Source organism: Oratosquilla oratoria, chromosome 39 (assembly GCF_046742065.1).
Source record: "Oratosquilla oratoria isolate Oo_2021 chromosome 39, ASM4674206v1, whole genome shotgun sequence".
NCBI classification, from domain to species: Eukaryota; Metazoa; Arthropoda; class Malacostraca; order Stomatopoda; family Squillidae; genus Oratosquilla; species Oratosquilla oratoria.
The window spans coordinates 33,173,869-33,191,485 of record NC_134815.1 but is presented as its reverse complement, the minus strand read 5'-3'; the positions used below and the strand labels follow the sequence as shown (position 1 = coordinate 33,191,485).

At 39.7% G+C, this 17,617-nt stretch overlaps 1 protein-coding gene across 1 annotated transcript in view; it reads right to left on the bottom strand.

Annotated features, from left to right (window-relative positions):
* Positions 1-15,488, bottom strand: part of UQCR-C2 (Ubiquinol-cytochrome c reductase core protein 2) — a 28,439-nt gene extending 12,951 nt beyond the window's left edge. Inside the window, exons 1-3 of the mRNA XM_076176678.1 lie at positions 15,358-15,488; positions 7,434-7,582; positions 5,844-6,029 (exon numbers count right to left, since the gene is read on the bottom strand). Of these exons, the coding sequence (XP_076032793.1) occupies positions 5,844-6,029; positions 7,434-7,582; positions 15,358-15,402 (380 nt within the window). The 5' untranslated portion in view covers positions 15,403-15,488. The remainder of the gene's footprint in view (positions 1-5,843; positions 6,030-7,433; positions 7,583-15,357) is intronic.
* Positions 15,489-17,617: the final 2,129 nt, after the last annotated feature.

Below are 17,617 nucleotides of genomic sequence, written 5' to 3'. Positions count from 1 at the left end.
TGTGGGTATACCATAAAGAGTGTGAGGGATAGAACAGAGCCCTGTGGTACTCAATTCTTAATGTTTCTGGTGTGCGATGATTGGCCATTATATGGCACATAAGCATTCCTGCCTGCCAGATAATTGGCCAGCCATCTTTTAGTGTTATTGTGCATGTCTGTGTTATATATTTTGTTTGATAGACTGTGGCAGGGGATAGCATCAAAAGCTTTACTAATGTCTAATATTATGAGAAATGTTCTATGATGGTGCCTATCTGAATTGATGCCATCTCATATTTTTTGCACGAGGTTTATCAGAAGAGTGTTTGAGGAGTGTAGTGGCCTAAAACAATGTGATTCAGCAAGGGGAATATGTGGTGTGACGAGTTGAAGTATGAGGTGTTTAATGACATTGGAGGGGGTGCAGAGAAGTGTGACTGGGCAGTGTGATGTTGGAATTGTTGGGTCTTTATTGGGTTTTGGGATTGTGATTATTTTCCCATGCTTCCAGATGTCTGGTATAGTGTTGTAAGAATGGCTGTAGTTTGCAATGCTAGTGAGTGCATGTATACCTTGTGGTTCAATGTGTTGTGGGTGGATGTTACTTAAGTTGTCAGGGCCACAGGAGGATGAGTGCTTGACGTTATGTATTATGTGTTTTGTCTATGAACAGTGTATAGTCTGAGTCTGGGGGAAAGTCTTTCTTACTTTGAATGGTGCGTTGGTCATCAGGGTGAGAAGCGAGATGGCTTGTCTGTGCAATATGATTTGTGTGTTTGCTTGTCTGTTTGAGGGTAAATCATCTGTTGTTGTGGTTATTGCTACATGACAGCGCGTTGTGTTACTGTTGGATAGTGTAATGCTGTTGAGTGTTTTGTACAATTTGCAGGCATTGTGGTATTTTGTGTTTTTGTTCATGTATATTATTGGTAATCTCTGTTTAGTGTTCGTATTTGGTCTGCTATGTTTTCAGGGATAGGTGTGGGGGTATTGTGTTTAAGTGTATCTCGTCTGATGAGGCCTTGGATTTCTGGTGTGAAATTGCGGTTGTGTGATTTTCTGTTGCCTCTAGGTATATATCTCGTCTGCATTTTGTATGATTGAATTAAAAGTGTGAACAGAAATGATTATGTTTGTTATTTGTGTACTGTTTTCTCAAAATTTTGTTCTGTCTATTCAGTAAAACCTTCCCTGTTTGCTATATTGTAATTTGTGTAGTTGTGTCTGTGGCCAACTTTACATCTTGTTTTGGTGATGATGATTGTAAGGTGGTCAGATCCAAGGGATCTGATCACTCTACATGAAGTTGTTGGGATTAGGCATGGGAATCAGAAGGTGATATCAGGTGAGAAAGGAGAGGAAGGGGTGTAGAGGGCTTGGTGTGGGATATGCGTATGATTATTGTTGTTCATGATGGTCAGTGAGTCAAGTTGAGTCTGCATATCAAGCCCTCTATCTGTATCTCGGTTGTCGATAGGGATTGTGGCTAGTTGATTAAGTTGAGGCCTGAAGGTGTTTGGAACTGTGGGAGATGATTAGGAGGGGGGAATGTATATGTTAACTATTGTCAGTGTTAATTTGTTGCCTGTACGGATTAGAATAGATTGGATTTCTGTGGTGTTATCTGTGGTAGGGAGGAGGATTTTGATTATGGCGATTGTGTCCACAAAACAGATAGATTGGCGGACCAGGGTTATGAGTCTACCGCCATTGTTATCAGTCTGGTCTTGTCTAATGATGAAGTTGTGAAATGATGGGGTTTTGTGCGTCTTAGTTTTGTTTCTTGTATGATGGCAACATGTATGTTGAGTTGTTTGAGGAAGTGTTCAAGTTCATGTTTTTTTATGTTGATGTCATCAATGTTGTGTTGTAATATATTGATATTGTGTGTTCTGCATGTGTTGTATGCTGTCATCTGGGGTTGGGGTGTTGATGGGGAAGGTATAGGATCTGAGTTAGAGGGAGAGGTGTGATTGGGTACAAAGGAGAGGAAGGACTGATTGAGGCCAAGGGCAGGGGGGAGACTGGGTGTGGGCAAGGGTGGCTGTGGTTGGGAAGATGGGAGTGAGGTTAATGGAAGGCAGGTAGAACATGTCCAAGTGTCTGTGTATTTGTGTTTGCAGTGATGTACAAGTGAAATGGGCCCAGTTTTTGCATATGCTGCATTGAACTGAGCCCTTTGTCTGCTCGAGGTGATGGGTTTGGAGCATGTTGAGCATGTGTATTTTGTGGTGGGCCCAGGATTCCTCTTTACATCTCCGGCTAATAGTAGAAGAGGTGTGTGCTCTGTAAATACACTCAAGTGCAGAAAAAACATAACAGTGCATGTCATGAAACGATTTTGGTACTCGACCAGACGACTGAAGCCCCTCCTGGGGATAGGTGCCACCTGTCTAGTGCCGGTGGCCAGGGATGCAGCTTAAGTGTAGTTGGGAAAGCTTATGGGAGGGTCTTGAGAAAGCTATAGGAAAAGGTAAGGATGTTTTTTGGGGCTTTTATGGATTTGGAAAAGGCTTATGACAGGGGACTGTGGGAGGTATTGCAGATATATGGGATAGGAAGAAAGCTGTTAAGAGCAGTCAAGAGTTTTTACAAGAGTAGTACAGCTTGTATTAGGATTAGAAATGGAGAGTGTGAGTGGTTTGAGGTAAAGGTGAGACTTCGTCAGGGATGTGTTAGGTTGCCCTGGCCGCTTAATTTATATGGATGGGGTGGTGCTAGAGGTGAATGCAAAGGTAGTGGGTCAGGGATTGGAGATGGTTAAAGAAAATGGAGAAAAGTGGGAGATAAGCCAGTTGTTGTTTGCTGATGACACTGTGTTTGTAGCAGGATCAGAGGAGGGATTGAGGAAGTTAGTGAGTTTGGGAAGGTGTGCGAAAGAAGGAAATTGAAAATAAATGTTGGTAAAAGTAGGGTGATGAGATGTACAAGGGGAGAAAGTGGCACCAGATTGAAAGCGAGTATTAAGGGGAGAAACTGGAGGAAGTGGATAGTTTTAGGTACTTGGGTGCAAATGTAGCAGGAAAGGGAGGAGAGGGGGGTAGAGGTAGAATGGAGATTGAGATAAGCGAGTAAATGCCTTGGGGGATTAAAAAGTGTAATGAGAAATAGACATTTGGGAATGGATGTTAAGAGATTGTATGAAGTGATTGGGCTGACAGCACTGTATGGGGCCAAAACATGGAACATAAAAAAGGAAGAAAGGAATTTGAATGTGTTGATGAAATGCCTGAGAAGATAGGGGTTACTAGGCTGGATAGAGTGAGAAACGGAGGAGAACTGGGGTGGAAAGTGAGTTGGGGGATAGGGTTGATGATTATTGGGAGGGTTTGGACAGATGGAAAGAATGAGTGACGATTAGTAAAAGAGGTGTGGAAGGCAGAGGTGGAAGGTGTGAACATGAGGGGGCAACCTAGGATGACATGGATGGGGTAAAAGGGGCATTGGGAAACGGGAATGTCTGTTGAGGAAGGACGGGAGAGGACAGAAGATAGGGGTGAATGGAGAATGGTTGTGAATGGATGATGCTGTGATGCATGAGGGGGAGTGGGTGGGAGATGGGGGTTGAGGGAGTATGTATGAGAAATAAATTGACGCAGCCTGAAGGGATTTCTCCCACTCTTCTCCTTTCCTGCGTGAGGGGATGGGGGTCGCCAATTTAATGAAGTGGCCTTGCTGTGTCTTGTGACACTGCTTCTGACCCAGGGCGGTGGACAAGATGCAAGGATGACCTGTCATCCAGAAGGTGCCAAGATAAGAGGGAGGTTAAAGGGTAGAGGGGAATGGAGTATGTTGGGGATGAAATGGGTGGGAGTGGTTTCTATGCCTTTGTTTTTTGGCTACCTCCCATGTAAGGGGGATAAAGCCTTTTGTATATGCAAGTTTTAAAAACTCAATTTACTCATAAAACATTTTTTTTTATATGAAGGATACCATTCAAATTAGCCAGTAAAATTTTTCAGCTGAAAGTTCATGTTTTATCCACTAATTATAACATTGATTTCCAGCTACCAAAAGCCAAATACTACAATCAAAGAATCATGATCAGTGAAGTAATGAATGTGAAGTGTATTTAGTTTTTGGGGTGTAATTTGATATTAAGTGCACAGAATGTTTACAATGCTTCCATAAAAACTGTACTACAGGCAAATTAACAGTCTGTGTTCTACTAGGGACAAAAACAGCCACAACACTCATCTAAAGCTTCCCATACATACATACATGTACCAAAAGCTTTTCCCCCCTTACACGGGGGGTAGCCAAAAAGAAAAAGTCATAGAAATCACTCCCACCCATTTCATTTCCCATATATTCCACTCCCCTCCACCCTCCTATCTTGGCACCTCCTGGATGACGGGTCATCCCTGCATCCTGTCCACTGCCCTGGGTCTGGATCAGTGTCGCAAGACAGCACATCCACAGCAAGGCTGCTTCATAAATTCGGCGACACCCCCTCTCCGTCCCCTCATGCAGGAAAGACGGGGAGAAATCCTTTCGGGCTGCATCAAATTTTTTCTCATACATACTTTCTCACCCCCATCCCCCACCCACTCCCCCTCATGCATCACAGCATCATCTATACACAACCCTTCTCCATTCACCCCTATCTTCTGTCCTCTTCCGTCCTTCCTCTACAGACATTCCTCTCTTTTGTAAAGCCCCTTTCACCCCATCCATCCATCTCATCCTAGGACGCCCCCTCATATTCACTCCCCACCACCAGATACTCATTAACATGCAATTAGATACTTTTTAAAATAAAAAGAAATGCAAAAACAAGCTCATATTTTGTGATTCAATCAGATTTTGGTTTTCATGATGGATACTATCATCAGAAATGGTATTGAACATCATTAAGAAAGTAACTGCTTGATAAATGATAACCAGCATGGACTTGGATGATATGTTCTCACGTGACTTATTCCAATTCTACAACAGTTATCCTGAATTATGACAAAAGAAATAATATAGATTTAATATATCTAGACTTTGCAAAAGCTTTTGATACCATCCTCCATGAAAGACTACTTACTAAATTAGCTTCATACAAAATAAGATGTAGCCTATTAATTTGGACTAGTAATGGTTGAATGATCAAAAACTGAGAGTTGTTCTAAATGCCAAAATGTTTTGAGTGGAGTACCTCAGGGTTCCATTCTTGGACCACTTCTATTCATAGTATATATGATATAGACCACAGACTGAAATCTATTGTCTCCAAATTTGCTGATACAAAACTGTGCAGAATGGCAAATGATCATTTAAACCAATTAGATATTCAAGAAGCTTTAGATAAACTACAGGAATGGTCTGAAAAAAGTGGCTAATGAAATTTAACACAAATGCAAGGTTATGCACATAGGTAAAAATAACAGTAAGATTACAAGTTATTTGGAAATTTGTTATCAAAAGTGGATAGTGAAAGTGGATGGGGTGTGTGTATAATATATATATATATGCTAAGAGATCAATGATGGATCTTGGCATAATTATCAGTAACGATCTCAAACTATCTAAGTGCATTTCAGCCTCTAAGAAAGCAAACAAGATTGTAGGACTGACTGCACGATCTTTTGACTTCAAAAGTCCATCTCTCATTAACAAGCTTATCTTTAGTTCATCCATATTTGGAATGTGCTGTTTCTGTATGGTCACTGTATCACAATATACATACTATAAAGGATTTGTGGGAAAACCATTACAGCCATGGCATTCCTCAGGGAGACTAGGTTGCTTGGCCAATCTCGGAAACAACTAATCCACAACTTCTAGATGAACATGATGAATTGAGCAAAAAAATAATACCGTACCATTCACCACAAGCAAGCAAGCAGAAGAAGCATTACATACAGAAATACTTACAGATTATCCCTGATGACATCCAGGTTGTACATGATGTGTTCCCTTCCTGTTTCACAAGTCAACGAAGATCCCAGTTGCTGCAATTTGCGTGTGATACCAAACACAGTGGCATTTGTGGTGCTAAGGCCAGCACAAATTCGAGCCATGTGGCTGGTCCCCGGAGATGTTTCGTGTCGAGATCCAGCTCTGTTCCAGAGACAAACATGTTTAAAATCCTCTGATACAAATTCAATCCATTTCTATTGTCTCCTTAGAATAGGAGATTGTGCAATATTATATGTATATATATATGTATGACACAGCCCAAAGGGATTTCTCAGTCTTTTTTTCTGCATATGGGGAGAGAGAGGAGGGCTACCGGTTTAATGAAATTGCCTTGCTGTGGATGTGCTATGTCTTTCTATATTGCTTCTGACCCAGGGCAGTGGGCTAGATGCATGGATGACCCATCATCCAGGAGCCAAGAAAAGAGGAAGGGAGGAGTGGTGAATGGGAGTAGAGTATATGGGGATGAAATGGGTGGGAGTGGATTTATGCCTATGACTACCTCTTTTGTACATGGGAAAAGGCCCTTGGTGTATGTATGTGTACAATATATATATATATATATATATATATATATATATATATATATATATATATATATATATATATATATATATATATATATATGCAGAGGGATCAATGATGGGCATCTGCATATGGTGGTCCTGCAAAATGGATTGTGAAGTTGCCCATTTCCAAAATCTGTTAACCCCCTTATCTATTTGGAGATCTGGCAACTAGCTACTACTACCCTTCCCTTACTACTTTCAGATGGTGATATGGAAACCATCCCACAATAATACATGGACAACCCAAAATTTCTTTCCAGATCTGTGGGAGGGGCTAGACTGTAGCTGTGGGGTAACAGATTTCCCACTTTGTGAAACTCATGGCAGCAGTTAACTAATAAATTAATTATACGCACAATGATCATGGAAGAAAATGTTCCACAAGACCACGGAGATACACATCCACAACAGGGAATGGCAGACAGTGCAGAGTAACTAAAACAACCAAGTTATTGACTTCACCCCAGACAACCATGAATCAAGTGATATATCCAATAGTTAGATTGAAAGGTCAAACTATCCCATCGGAAAGGAACCCTACAAAAGGTGATTTAGGTCCTTCAGGACATCTGCCCCAAGGCTATTTAATTGACTTCCTTGAGAGATAAAGGAAAGTAATAATGTTGATACTTTCAAGAAGAAATTGAAAACATACCTATTTAGTGATGTTACATTCAAGGCATGCAAATTAGCGAGTTTTATAAAGTGTAATAAATTACCACAATGATGATAAGGTGCAACTCCCATTTTGATAAATGATCTTCAGCCCACACATCAGATTTGAGAGCAACAATCAATAAGCAATTAATATTACTAAGATCAGTAGCAACTGGGCTTTTGTCCGCAGAAGAAAACTAATTACAGTCTACAAACATTTAAGAATCATATTCAACTATGATTCAACAGCATGGATCCCAATAGATACTTGATATATTAAACAGAAGGCAGTGAGAATACATGAAATCTGTTAACTTACTTGAATAGCAAAGCCACTCGCGACACTGGAGCATTGTTCTCCAAAGAGGCAACCACAGCACCACTGGGTAAGGTGGTCACTTGGGTTTCATGTCGAGGAAGAGCATAGCTTGATTGTTGTGCTGCAGCCTGGGCAGCATAACCACGCTGCTGTGGATGGGAAAAAATTGAAATAAATAAAATAAAAATAAATAACAATAAAATACACTCTATACAAATGAAATGACAAACAAAAGGCAGTGCATTTTTATGTTTCAGTCAATATGATGTATGTATTTACATATATCAAAGATACAGAAAATTCACGTCTCAGCCACCAAATTACAATTCAGTATGTATTTGTTGCTGCAAGGATGCACCAGTCAGCCACCTGTAGTTCAGTATACTGCAACTATTTTTATATTTAAGTGGGGATGGTGCAACCCAGCAGCTAAATCAAAGGTTAACAGTAGAAAAAAAAAAAAAAGTTAGTTACTGTCATTTTGGTAATATTTTGAACTAATGTATGGTTATATATATAGCACACTATTGTAGGAAGCTCGCTGGCCGAGTGGGTTTGGGCGTCATTACTTGTGGGGAAGGTCGGGGGGATGATGGTTCAAACCCTGCCACCAGTGAAGTTGAACCAAGGGCATGGTTCATTAAATCCCACACTACAAAGTCCTCCCTATGGGGCAGCATCCTAACCTCCCAATATTGGGGAATCTACGATGCAAATCCATATCATCATATTACTGATGTCATTGTTCATGAATTTGCAGTATGTATACATGAGCGAATCTGAACCAGCAAATACCGCGGCTGCAATCATCCTTGAAAATTTGCCATACTGAGATGGTACACCACGAATAGATGTCAGCTGCAGACACTTTTTAGTTTTCTTGTGTTATTGAACAGAGGCATCCCCCAAGTAAATGCTCACAGCTATTACAAAGACATATTTCATACTTCCAGCAAAGGACTACGGTATACACCTGACTCCTTACACTTGCTCGTTATGTATTTACAGAATCACATAGTTGCAGTTTTTCATTTTTCATGAGCAAGGCAGCTTCATATTCCCATTGTTGTGCCTGATATTAATGGATTCTTTCAAGGCATCAGTTTCTCATACGCAGCAAAAGGTTGTTTCTTGTCATCTATGCACCATTATCACATGCTCCTTTTCTTGCCCTGTCTCGCTCCTTTACAGTCCACCAGTGCGAGTATTTCTGCTCTTATATAATTTCTTGCAATTATTTATTGCTTCTGCTCCTGCTAAAGCCTTTTTTTCATTTTGGTTGTTTAGAGCCATTGAAATTGATATTGGTGCCTTCCAGTTACTATTTCTTTGTGCATAGCATGGTTTTTGTCACAGTAGATGTTCTGGAAGAGGCTCTGTCACTATGTCTCCAGCTCAAGGTACTCATCAGGTGTGGTGGCAGTGGCGGAGTTACATGTGACAATTATTCTTTGGGCTTTACAGTTATAGTGCAGGTCCTGTGCACTACCAAACTTATCGAGCCTACCCTCAAAAGAGGCCACAGTTGGCATTTACCTTCCACACAGGCATCTCATTCCAGTCATACACTACACTGGAAAGATAATTTACAAACATCCAGTCTTACCATTGTCTTGAATATTTTCCTGGAATTCCACAGAGTCGCAGTCCTCCCTCATCCAGAAGTCCTTCAGTACATTCTTGATCGTATATATATATGGCTGACAATCTTGTAGGTCTATCTGATCTCCTCTAGACCATCTGTATGCCAAGGTGGGCAGATCTAGTTTTCTCAGCTGTGCCTCGTACAGTAGGATCTTCAGTTCTGGCAGCACCAGCTTCGTGGTCCTTTGCTGCACACTCTCCAATGCCTCTATATCTTAAACAAGGCGAGGGCACCAGACCCAATTCGCATATTCTAAATGCGGCCTCACTAAGGCAGTGCACAGGGACTTAAAGATTGCAGGCTCAGGATGTATAAAAGTTCTCTTTATGAGACCAACTATATGGTTTGCCTTCTTAATCTTTTCTGCTAAGTAGTCAGAGAATTTCAGTTTGTCAACTATGATCATTCCTATATCCTTTTCAACCCTAGTCCTTTTAATGTATCCATACTTGTAGTCCCTGTGATCCATGTTTGTCTTCCCCATTCGCATGTGCCTGCTTTTATCTGGATGGAAGTTTAACAGCCACTTTTCGGTCCACTGACTCAACCCTTTAAGTCCTCTTGCAGTTTGTCACAGTCTTGTGGATCTTTTATCTTTCTGAAAACCTTGGTGTCATCCAAAGCCAGTCAGAACATACCACTGTCACAACATCCCACTTGGCCTTCAGTCAAAACATCCCACTTGGGCATACCAAAACATCCCATGCCAAGTCAAGGCATTTGATGGTGTCATTGGTCGATTAGAACTTGGAGGAATTGTCAGTATAATTCTTCCAAGATTGGAACATGCCACATGGAGATTGGAGGTATAATATACCTTCATGATTGAAATGAATCTTTTATATCCATCCACTGGTAAATTCACAGAAAATGGAGAGTAGGACCTTTAAGTGAAGAGTAAGGGTACCTTTTTAATTTGTTAGAGCAGGTGCTCCTGGGCACTTGCATTCCTTAGTTTTCCACCAGAAATGGTGAAAGAAATAGAATTTAACGGAAGGGTATGGCGCACCCGATACAGTCATAATCCCAAGTGTGAACATTATGGGTTATTTAGCATTCAAAGCATAATAGTGGCGTTACGGCCGCATCAGATCGTCATAGAAGTGACGTTGTTTGTGAAATTAATAAGCCATGGTAATGGTTAAACTTGGATCATTGTAAAAACCATAAACTTTACTGTAATTTCTGACATCAAGGTTCAATTTTTTTCCCCTGGGATGGCTTATTAATTTCGTAAGTGGGGTTACACTGAAAAACATCAGCTCACATTCATATACCTGTCAAACTGGCTGCAGTCCTTTTACATTTTATCATGTATATGAGCTCTGGCAATAAAGTGCATAAAATGACTGAACAATGTGGTCGATTAAATTCTAAATGTTTTATTTACACTAATACAGTAATCAAATAGCACAATCATAAATGTTTAGTTAATTTACATTGATTGACACAATACAGGTACTACAAGCAGCACATTCAATAAAACACATTCACCTTCAAAAAAGCACATTCAAACGGTCCAATTTTCATATTTATGAAGAAGTGGGTCCAGCTAAGTGAGCACATTTCTGCAGAAGTTGTTTGGCAGTCTTTTCCGTGGCAATGTACTTCTCCCATAGTTGAAATAGTCCTTGAAGCTGACAATATGATTTTCTCTGGCGGTATTTTAGCCTGTTCTCGGATACTAAACGAACCTGTAGGTTGATGAGATTCGCATGTTTTGCCAGGAGCTGTACCAGGAGGTAGAACAAGAGTTTCAATTTCTTGGCGTGTCTGTTAAACATCCCATGCCAGCCTTTGACTTTGTTATTTGTTCCGATTGGCTGGTAGAAGACACTCCTAGTATCTCCCAGAGGCTTCCACAGATCCACATTTCATCCATGTAGTCAATGAATTGCATTGGCTTTAGTGTAGATGCTTTCCTCTTATGTTCGAATGTTTGTATGATGTGTTCGTGTGGAAGATAAACGAAGGCCACCATTTTTTTTAAAGAACTTGTGCGTAGCATCATCGTGTTTGTAAGCGGCGTTTAATTCAAGTTCTATCTTGCACCACAAACACTGTGTCCAATGAAACGCACATCCTGAGAGTTTTACACCTGGAAACATCTTCAGTACTGCTCTCCACATGGCGGCTTCATAGTCAACAATGATGTTTTGTAGCGCGATTTCGCCACTGACAATCCTCTTGACTTCCTTGTAGTCATGTTTCCTTCTGCCCATCATCAGGCAAAACAAAAGCGGCACTTGCTTGCAGTCATCTTTCCTGACAAAGGCATGAATGCTGAATAACTGCATGATTGGATCTTTCACAACCTTGAATGTGCCATCCACGTACCATGTCTTTGCTAAGCGCAGCAGATTGGTCATGTTGTCGTTGGCAAAGATGATGTGTTTCTAGGATCCGACTTGAATTGTGCTTCGCAAAAAATTTTCTGGCAGGAAATTCTCATCGATCTCGAAATTTAAATACGTGGGGTCTCTTGGTCATGTCTGTGACGATTGGCTGGTTTGGTTGAAATTGGTCCAAGACAACACCATTAACGATTTCTGCAGCTGACATGAAAACTTCTTATGCAGCAATCTCTTTTACTTTGGCACTTATAGTTGTAACAGTGTTGGCTCCTACTTGCCCAAGATGGATATGGATCTGCAGTCCTCTAGTAAAATTCATGCCATTGTTTCACTGTTGCGTTACACCTGTTGTTTTTGTTGTGCACACTAGATGTCAAATTCTTTTGTCCATTCTTTAGTGTGCTCTTCAACGTGTATGTATATCCGTCACTATCACAAAGCTTTTCTTTTCCTTTTTGCAAACTAGACTTGATAATTTCATGTTGTTACTGCTGTCTCTTCAAATGAAATATCTCGTGGTGTTTCATCTTGAAGAGATGGTTCGTGGAGCGGTTCTGGAACTCGAAATGAAACAGCCGCAAATGGATCTTCCAATTCGTCAACCTCCATCTCCTCAATTTCAGTTTTGTAAGCCATTCAAATGTTCTGTTAATATTTCCTGCAGTTCTTCATCGGGCATCTCTCTGATGTATTCATTACCCTCTTCGAATTCAGCAGTGAAGGTGGCAGATCTGTCAAGCGACTGGAGTATAAGAGATTTCCGGTCAAATCTTGTGCTCTCTGCATCTGGTGGTGAAAGGCCTATCGACTGTATACAGTTGTCACATTTCCAATCAATTTCAGTCTTCTCCCTCACAGCCTTTTGGTACGCCTCCCTTGAAATGCCTGTTTGACAAGTCCTGTGTTGCCATTCGTCACACCCGTCGCAAAGTAGCCCTTCCTGTCTTGGTCTAACAGGCTTCTTGCATCTGATGCACAGGTACTGTAATCTCTCATCTTGAATGTTCATCTTGGCAGCACTTGAGGGTGATATGAAGACCTAAAAAAACTGAGGAGCTTGTACAGCCCCTGAACTACGGTGAATACATCTCAATTACTCTTCAGAGGTGAGCTTGCCTAATTAACACTAGGGTAATACTAAGCTGTGATTAATTGGTGAGATACTGATGAATCTGTCACCTAATTAACACTAAATTAATCACAGCACCATACATGGCTGCAGAAAAGTACTTACAGGTTTCAGCCCTTCCTAAAATAATAATCCATAACTATGGTTACGCCATGGTACTAAAACTGTCCCATTTTACTATAACCATGGTTTAATCATGGGTTATTATTTTCATAAGGGAAGCCTGAGAGGTATTCTTAGCTGTGGTCAGTAATTTTGCAGAGGATAAAAATACAACTTCTCTTTGATCAAATTACATGGAAATCACACATTTTAAAGAAAATAGGTCAAATAATGCAAACAGATGCTAATTGTTTATATATAATTGTGCATTTGAGCAAAAAGTCCTTGTTTGGGTTTGGTCAGTAATTAGTGAGACAGCAATTCAAGTATTAAAAACAGGAAGCGTGATTTCACAAATAAGATTAACCCCTTCACTCCGGACCAAAATCTCGCGGGCAGCATTAGCTGCCAGGCGTGCGATGTTGCGTCATAATACTCACATTATAAAAAATAAAGTTACCGCTGTATTGCTCATTCTCTCTTTCACCCATGAATTTTGATAACCATAGAAAATATGATGAAGCCAGTTTACAGAGTATGGGGGTCACGTAGTTACAATTACAATAAATATAATCAAGACGCCGACACCGGCATCCTCGCGTACCCACTTGCTCCTCATGACGCCTACGTAGGCGTCACTGTATGGAAGGGGTTAAGAATGTTAGAAATTATGAGTTTGACAGGTATATGAATGTGAGCTCACCTGTGCACAGAGCAGCATCTTTTTCTGATGCTTTTCAGTGTAACCCCACTTACAAAATTAATAAGCCATCCCACGAAAAAAAATTGAACCTTGATGTCAGAAATTACAGTAAAGTTTATGGATTTAACAATGGTCCAAATTTAACCATTACCATGGCTTATCAATTTCACAAGCAATGTCACTTCTATGATGATCTGATGCGGCTGTAACCCCACTATATGCGCTGAATGCTAAATAACCCATAATTTGCCTTCAGCTCTTGGGATTATGACCGTATCGGGTGCGGCATACCCTTCCGTTAAATTCTATTTCTTTCACCATTTCTGGTGGAAAACTAAGGAATGCAAGTGCCCAGGAGCACCTGCTCTAACAAATTAAAAAGGTACCCTTACTTTTCACTTAAGGGTTCTACTCTCCATTTTCTGTGAATTTACCAGTTGGATATAAAGGATTCCATTCGAATCATGGAGGTATATTATACCTCCAATCTCCATGTGGCATGTTCCAATCTTGGAGGAATTATACTGACAATTCCCCCAAGTTCTAATCGACCAATGACTCCATCAAATGCCTCAACTTGGCATGGGACGTTTTGGTAGTGGGGGATTTTGGTATACCCAAGTGGGACATTTTGACTGAAGGCCAAGAGGGACGTTTTGACAATGGGACATTCTGACTGGCTATGGCGTCATCAGCGTACAAATAAATGAATAAATAAATAAAAATTAAAACTTCATTTCCATGTCTGCTCCTGGTAGGCTTGGAAATGACTCGGCAGTTCCACATTCCTTAGGGGCTACATCCCCTCACCCCTACAAGCGTCAGGGGTTAGGTGTACTTAGTTATGTTTCCTTAGGTTGAATAAACATTTAGTAACTCAAGACATCACCATACCATGCTTGTGACCTTTCAGCAACAGCTGAATAAAACTAACATGAGAATGTATTGGAAAACTGGTAATACTTTCAAGATTTTGCCAAAATTGATATCCAACAGTCACCAAATGATAGTTCGGCTGTATCTGGCCTATCAGCAATAGGCAGGACTTTTCTCCACCGAAAGGAAGGCACCAGAATCATCTTCAGTTTCAATAACCAAATCTCTTGTTAATTAGGTTAATTAACATTATGTTAATTAAATACAAAGGGGTAGGTGGAGAATGGTTGTGTATGTATTGGCTGATGGGATACGTGGCAAGGAGTCGGTGGGGGCTGTGGGGATGGGGTGGGGTTAGGGAGTATTTGTGAACATTTTGACACAGCTCAAAGGGATTTCTCCCAATCTTTTTCTGCATGAGGGGATGGGGGAGGGGGTCACCCATTAAACGAAACCAAGAAAAATGTTATGTTGATGTATTATAATTTACAAAACTAAAATTCATTTACATAGGTGTGCACTACTAGAAAAAAAATACCCAGGTTTCTATTGCTATATCGAGTAGGCAAGCACTTCTAAAAAGAATACCGAAAAGTGAAAAATTTCTGCACACATACTACAGTGAAAGTATGATTACATTTTAAATTTTTGATAGTAACAGTTGGATAAAATACAAATTGACTTAGTTTTACGTCAATCCTCCCCAAAATAAAACTAAATTCCTTGCATGTGGCAAATACATTTCATTCAAAGGGCTAGGTATCTTCTAATATTATATAATTTGGACCCAAATTGGTTTCGATTTTGTTTATTTTCAAGTCAACCTATGTGGGTCAACTTTGCACGTATACAAATGCTTTAGTAAACTCAAGGGACAACAGGCCGTGATTACACTAGATATTTAAGGCAAATCCTTTTCTACATTAGATCATACGAAAATTTCAAATCAATGCACACGATTTCGTATGACCGTGTAAAATACACCAAATAAGCGTACATTTCTAGTCTTGCGTCATTGAGGCCAAGAACACAAACACCGGCCACCATTTTTCTTCGATACCACATATCTCACTATTCATATTGTGATTGCAACATGAACTAATAAAAGACCCTACCACTACATTCTTCAGAAGACCAGGTTTCGTAACTTTCGATGCCATAACGACTGCCTCAATCTAAAATTCCGTCCGTGCAGACCAGACCAGCTGATTGCTGAGCCAATGGACAATATCCCACAATGCACTGCATTGGAAACAAAATTTCTCACTTTATATTCGTAGTTCCAAAATCCTTACTATTACAATTTTAAGTATGAAATATTCATATATTTAATAAATATTATAATAATAATTCTAGAAATAAAATAAAGTTTAAATCTAAATGTAGATAAGATAAGTTAGTTCTTAGAATGGATACGTATCCATTCATCTGAATAAAAAGGTGATATTGAAATGGTATTCATAACGTATGCTCAAAGAAATATGTAATATGTATGTCTCCATAGGGAAACATTGCCAGGACCATGCAATTTTTTAATATGAATCATTCTGTATAATAGTTCAGAAAATATTGTGACACTTCAGATTGCATTTCTCTCCATCTTTCATGTTGATATGCTCTACAATAGATTCGCATTGATAGTGTAAAATGTAAGGAATGATTTGTGGTCCCGTGTCTAGAGGAAAAGTATTGCCACTTGGCGTCAAAGAATGCAGTGTGGTAACCGAGATGTGAAGCAAATGATAATTTAATCAGCCAATTCGAGTCCACCATTGAACAAAGGCCTCTCGCAGACTATTTCATGACTTGCATGCCTGTTTCAGTCTTTGTCACGTCACTCCTGCAAACGTCTTTATTTTAGTCTCACCGCGTTCGGTCTAGTTTCCCTCTTCCGCAATTCACACTTCACGGCGTCGAGTAACATACTTGCTCCACCGCCCACCGTTCTTTCGCGCTAACTTCCTTGTCCAATTCCTTTTCCTCTCTTTCACCGTCTCCGCCATATCTTTCATAATTGTCGGCTCTCTCACCAAACTTGCACGCTTCTTTTCTTTCAGCGTTAATTCCTAACAGTGATCTCTTCATTCTCCTCTAGATTTTTCTTATGATACACTGATTGTAAAATTTGTTTCAAATTTATAAGTAAAGAGCCTCACATGCTGTTATTATATTTACTAAAAAATCATCCAATTATGAACCACCTTTTTATTTCATTTACACAATTTTTAATAAATTTTAGCATCTGGACTACATTGTTATACTCTTCACGTTGAACATACTGTTTTTACTCTTATTCCTCTTCAAAACTACTGATTTTCCTCGTTCAGATCACTCAGCATATCTTGCATGTTTCCTGGTGTTTCTGAAGTGAAAATAGTGTTATCCAGAAAACTAGGTGACTAGAATATTCTTTATAATAATCTTCAAACCTTCCCTTTCACAAAGCACTGAAAATCTCTCCCAGGTAAGCTGGACAGTACATAGCTTGGGTGAAATTGTATAGCCTTGCCGTACCTTTCTCGATCCTTATCCTTTCTGTATATTTACTTAGTCGAAATATGACAGCAACTTTTGCATAGATGTTCTCTAGAACACTTACAATGTGTTTGTTTACATCCTGAGATTGCGTATAGAATTTAGTGTTGTTATTTGTTCTACCAAGTCGAAGACCCCTTTTTGTATTTCCAAAAGCTAAACAAGGAATTTTATTGTATTCTGACGTCTTTTCGATTAATCGATTCATAAATGGTCTACAGTCAAGTATGCGCTTTTAAAGAATGGTTATAATGAAAAACAGCAAAACAATAATTATTATTTTGCTGGTTTTCATCTAAGAAAATTCATAATTTGTTTGCAACAAGATTGGAAAATATTTCGTATGACGACAACAAACTAATCGATCGGCAGTTACTATGTTCTTTCTGATCTTTCTTGTGAATTAAAATCACTGCAGTTATTATAGCTTAGCATCATAATTCAGAAATGCTTCCCTGACGTATACATTGTGTATATTTCAGAAGACCGATCGTTGCACCATCTTCCCCAATTGCCTTTTCTCATTTCATGTTTTTTTTTTGTTTTTTTGTTTTTTTAAGCGAACGCTGCTTCTTCATCCGCGACTTCTGGTACAGATGAATTTACTGACTTATTTCTGTTGTTTGATGAGTAAAGCTTATTTTTTAAGATAAGAACTTAGGAGAATTTTGGAGAGAAACTTTACCCAAAGTAGGGAACAATGGGTGGATAATTTGAGTTTGGAGGGCCGGCCGCCACTTACCGTTTACCTGAGGCCCAGAAACCAATTATAGGGGGTGTTGAGAAACGATACATACATACAATTTCCTTTATCCTTCTAGTAATAAGATATTAGGATAT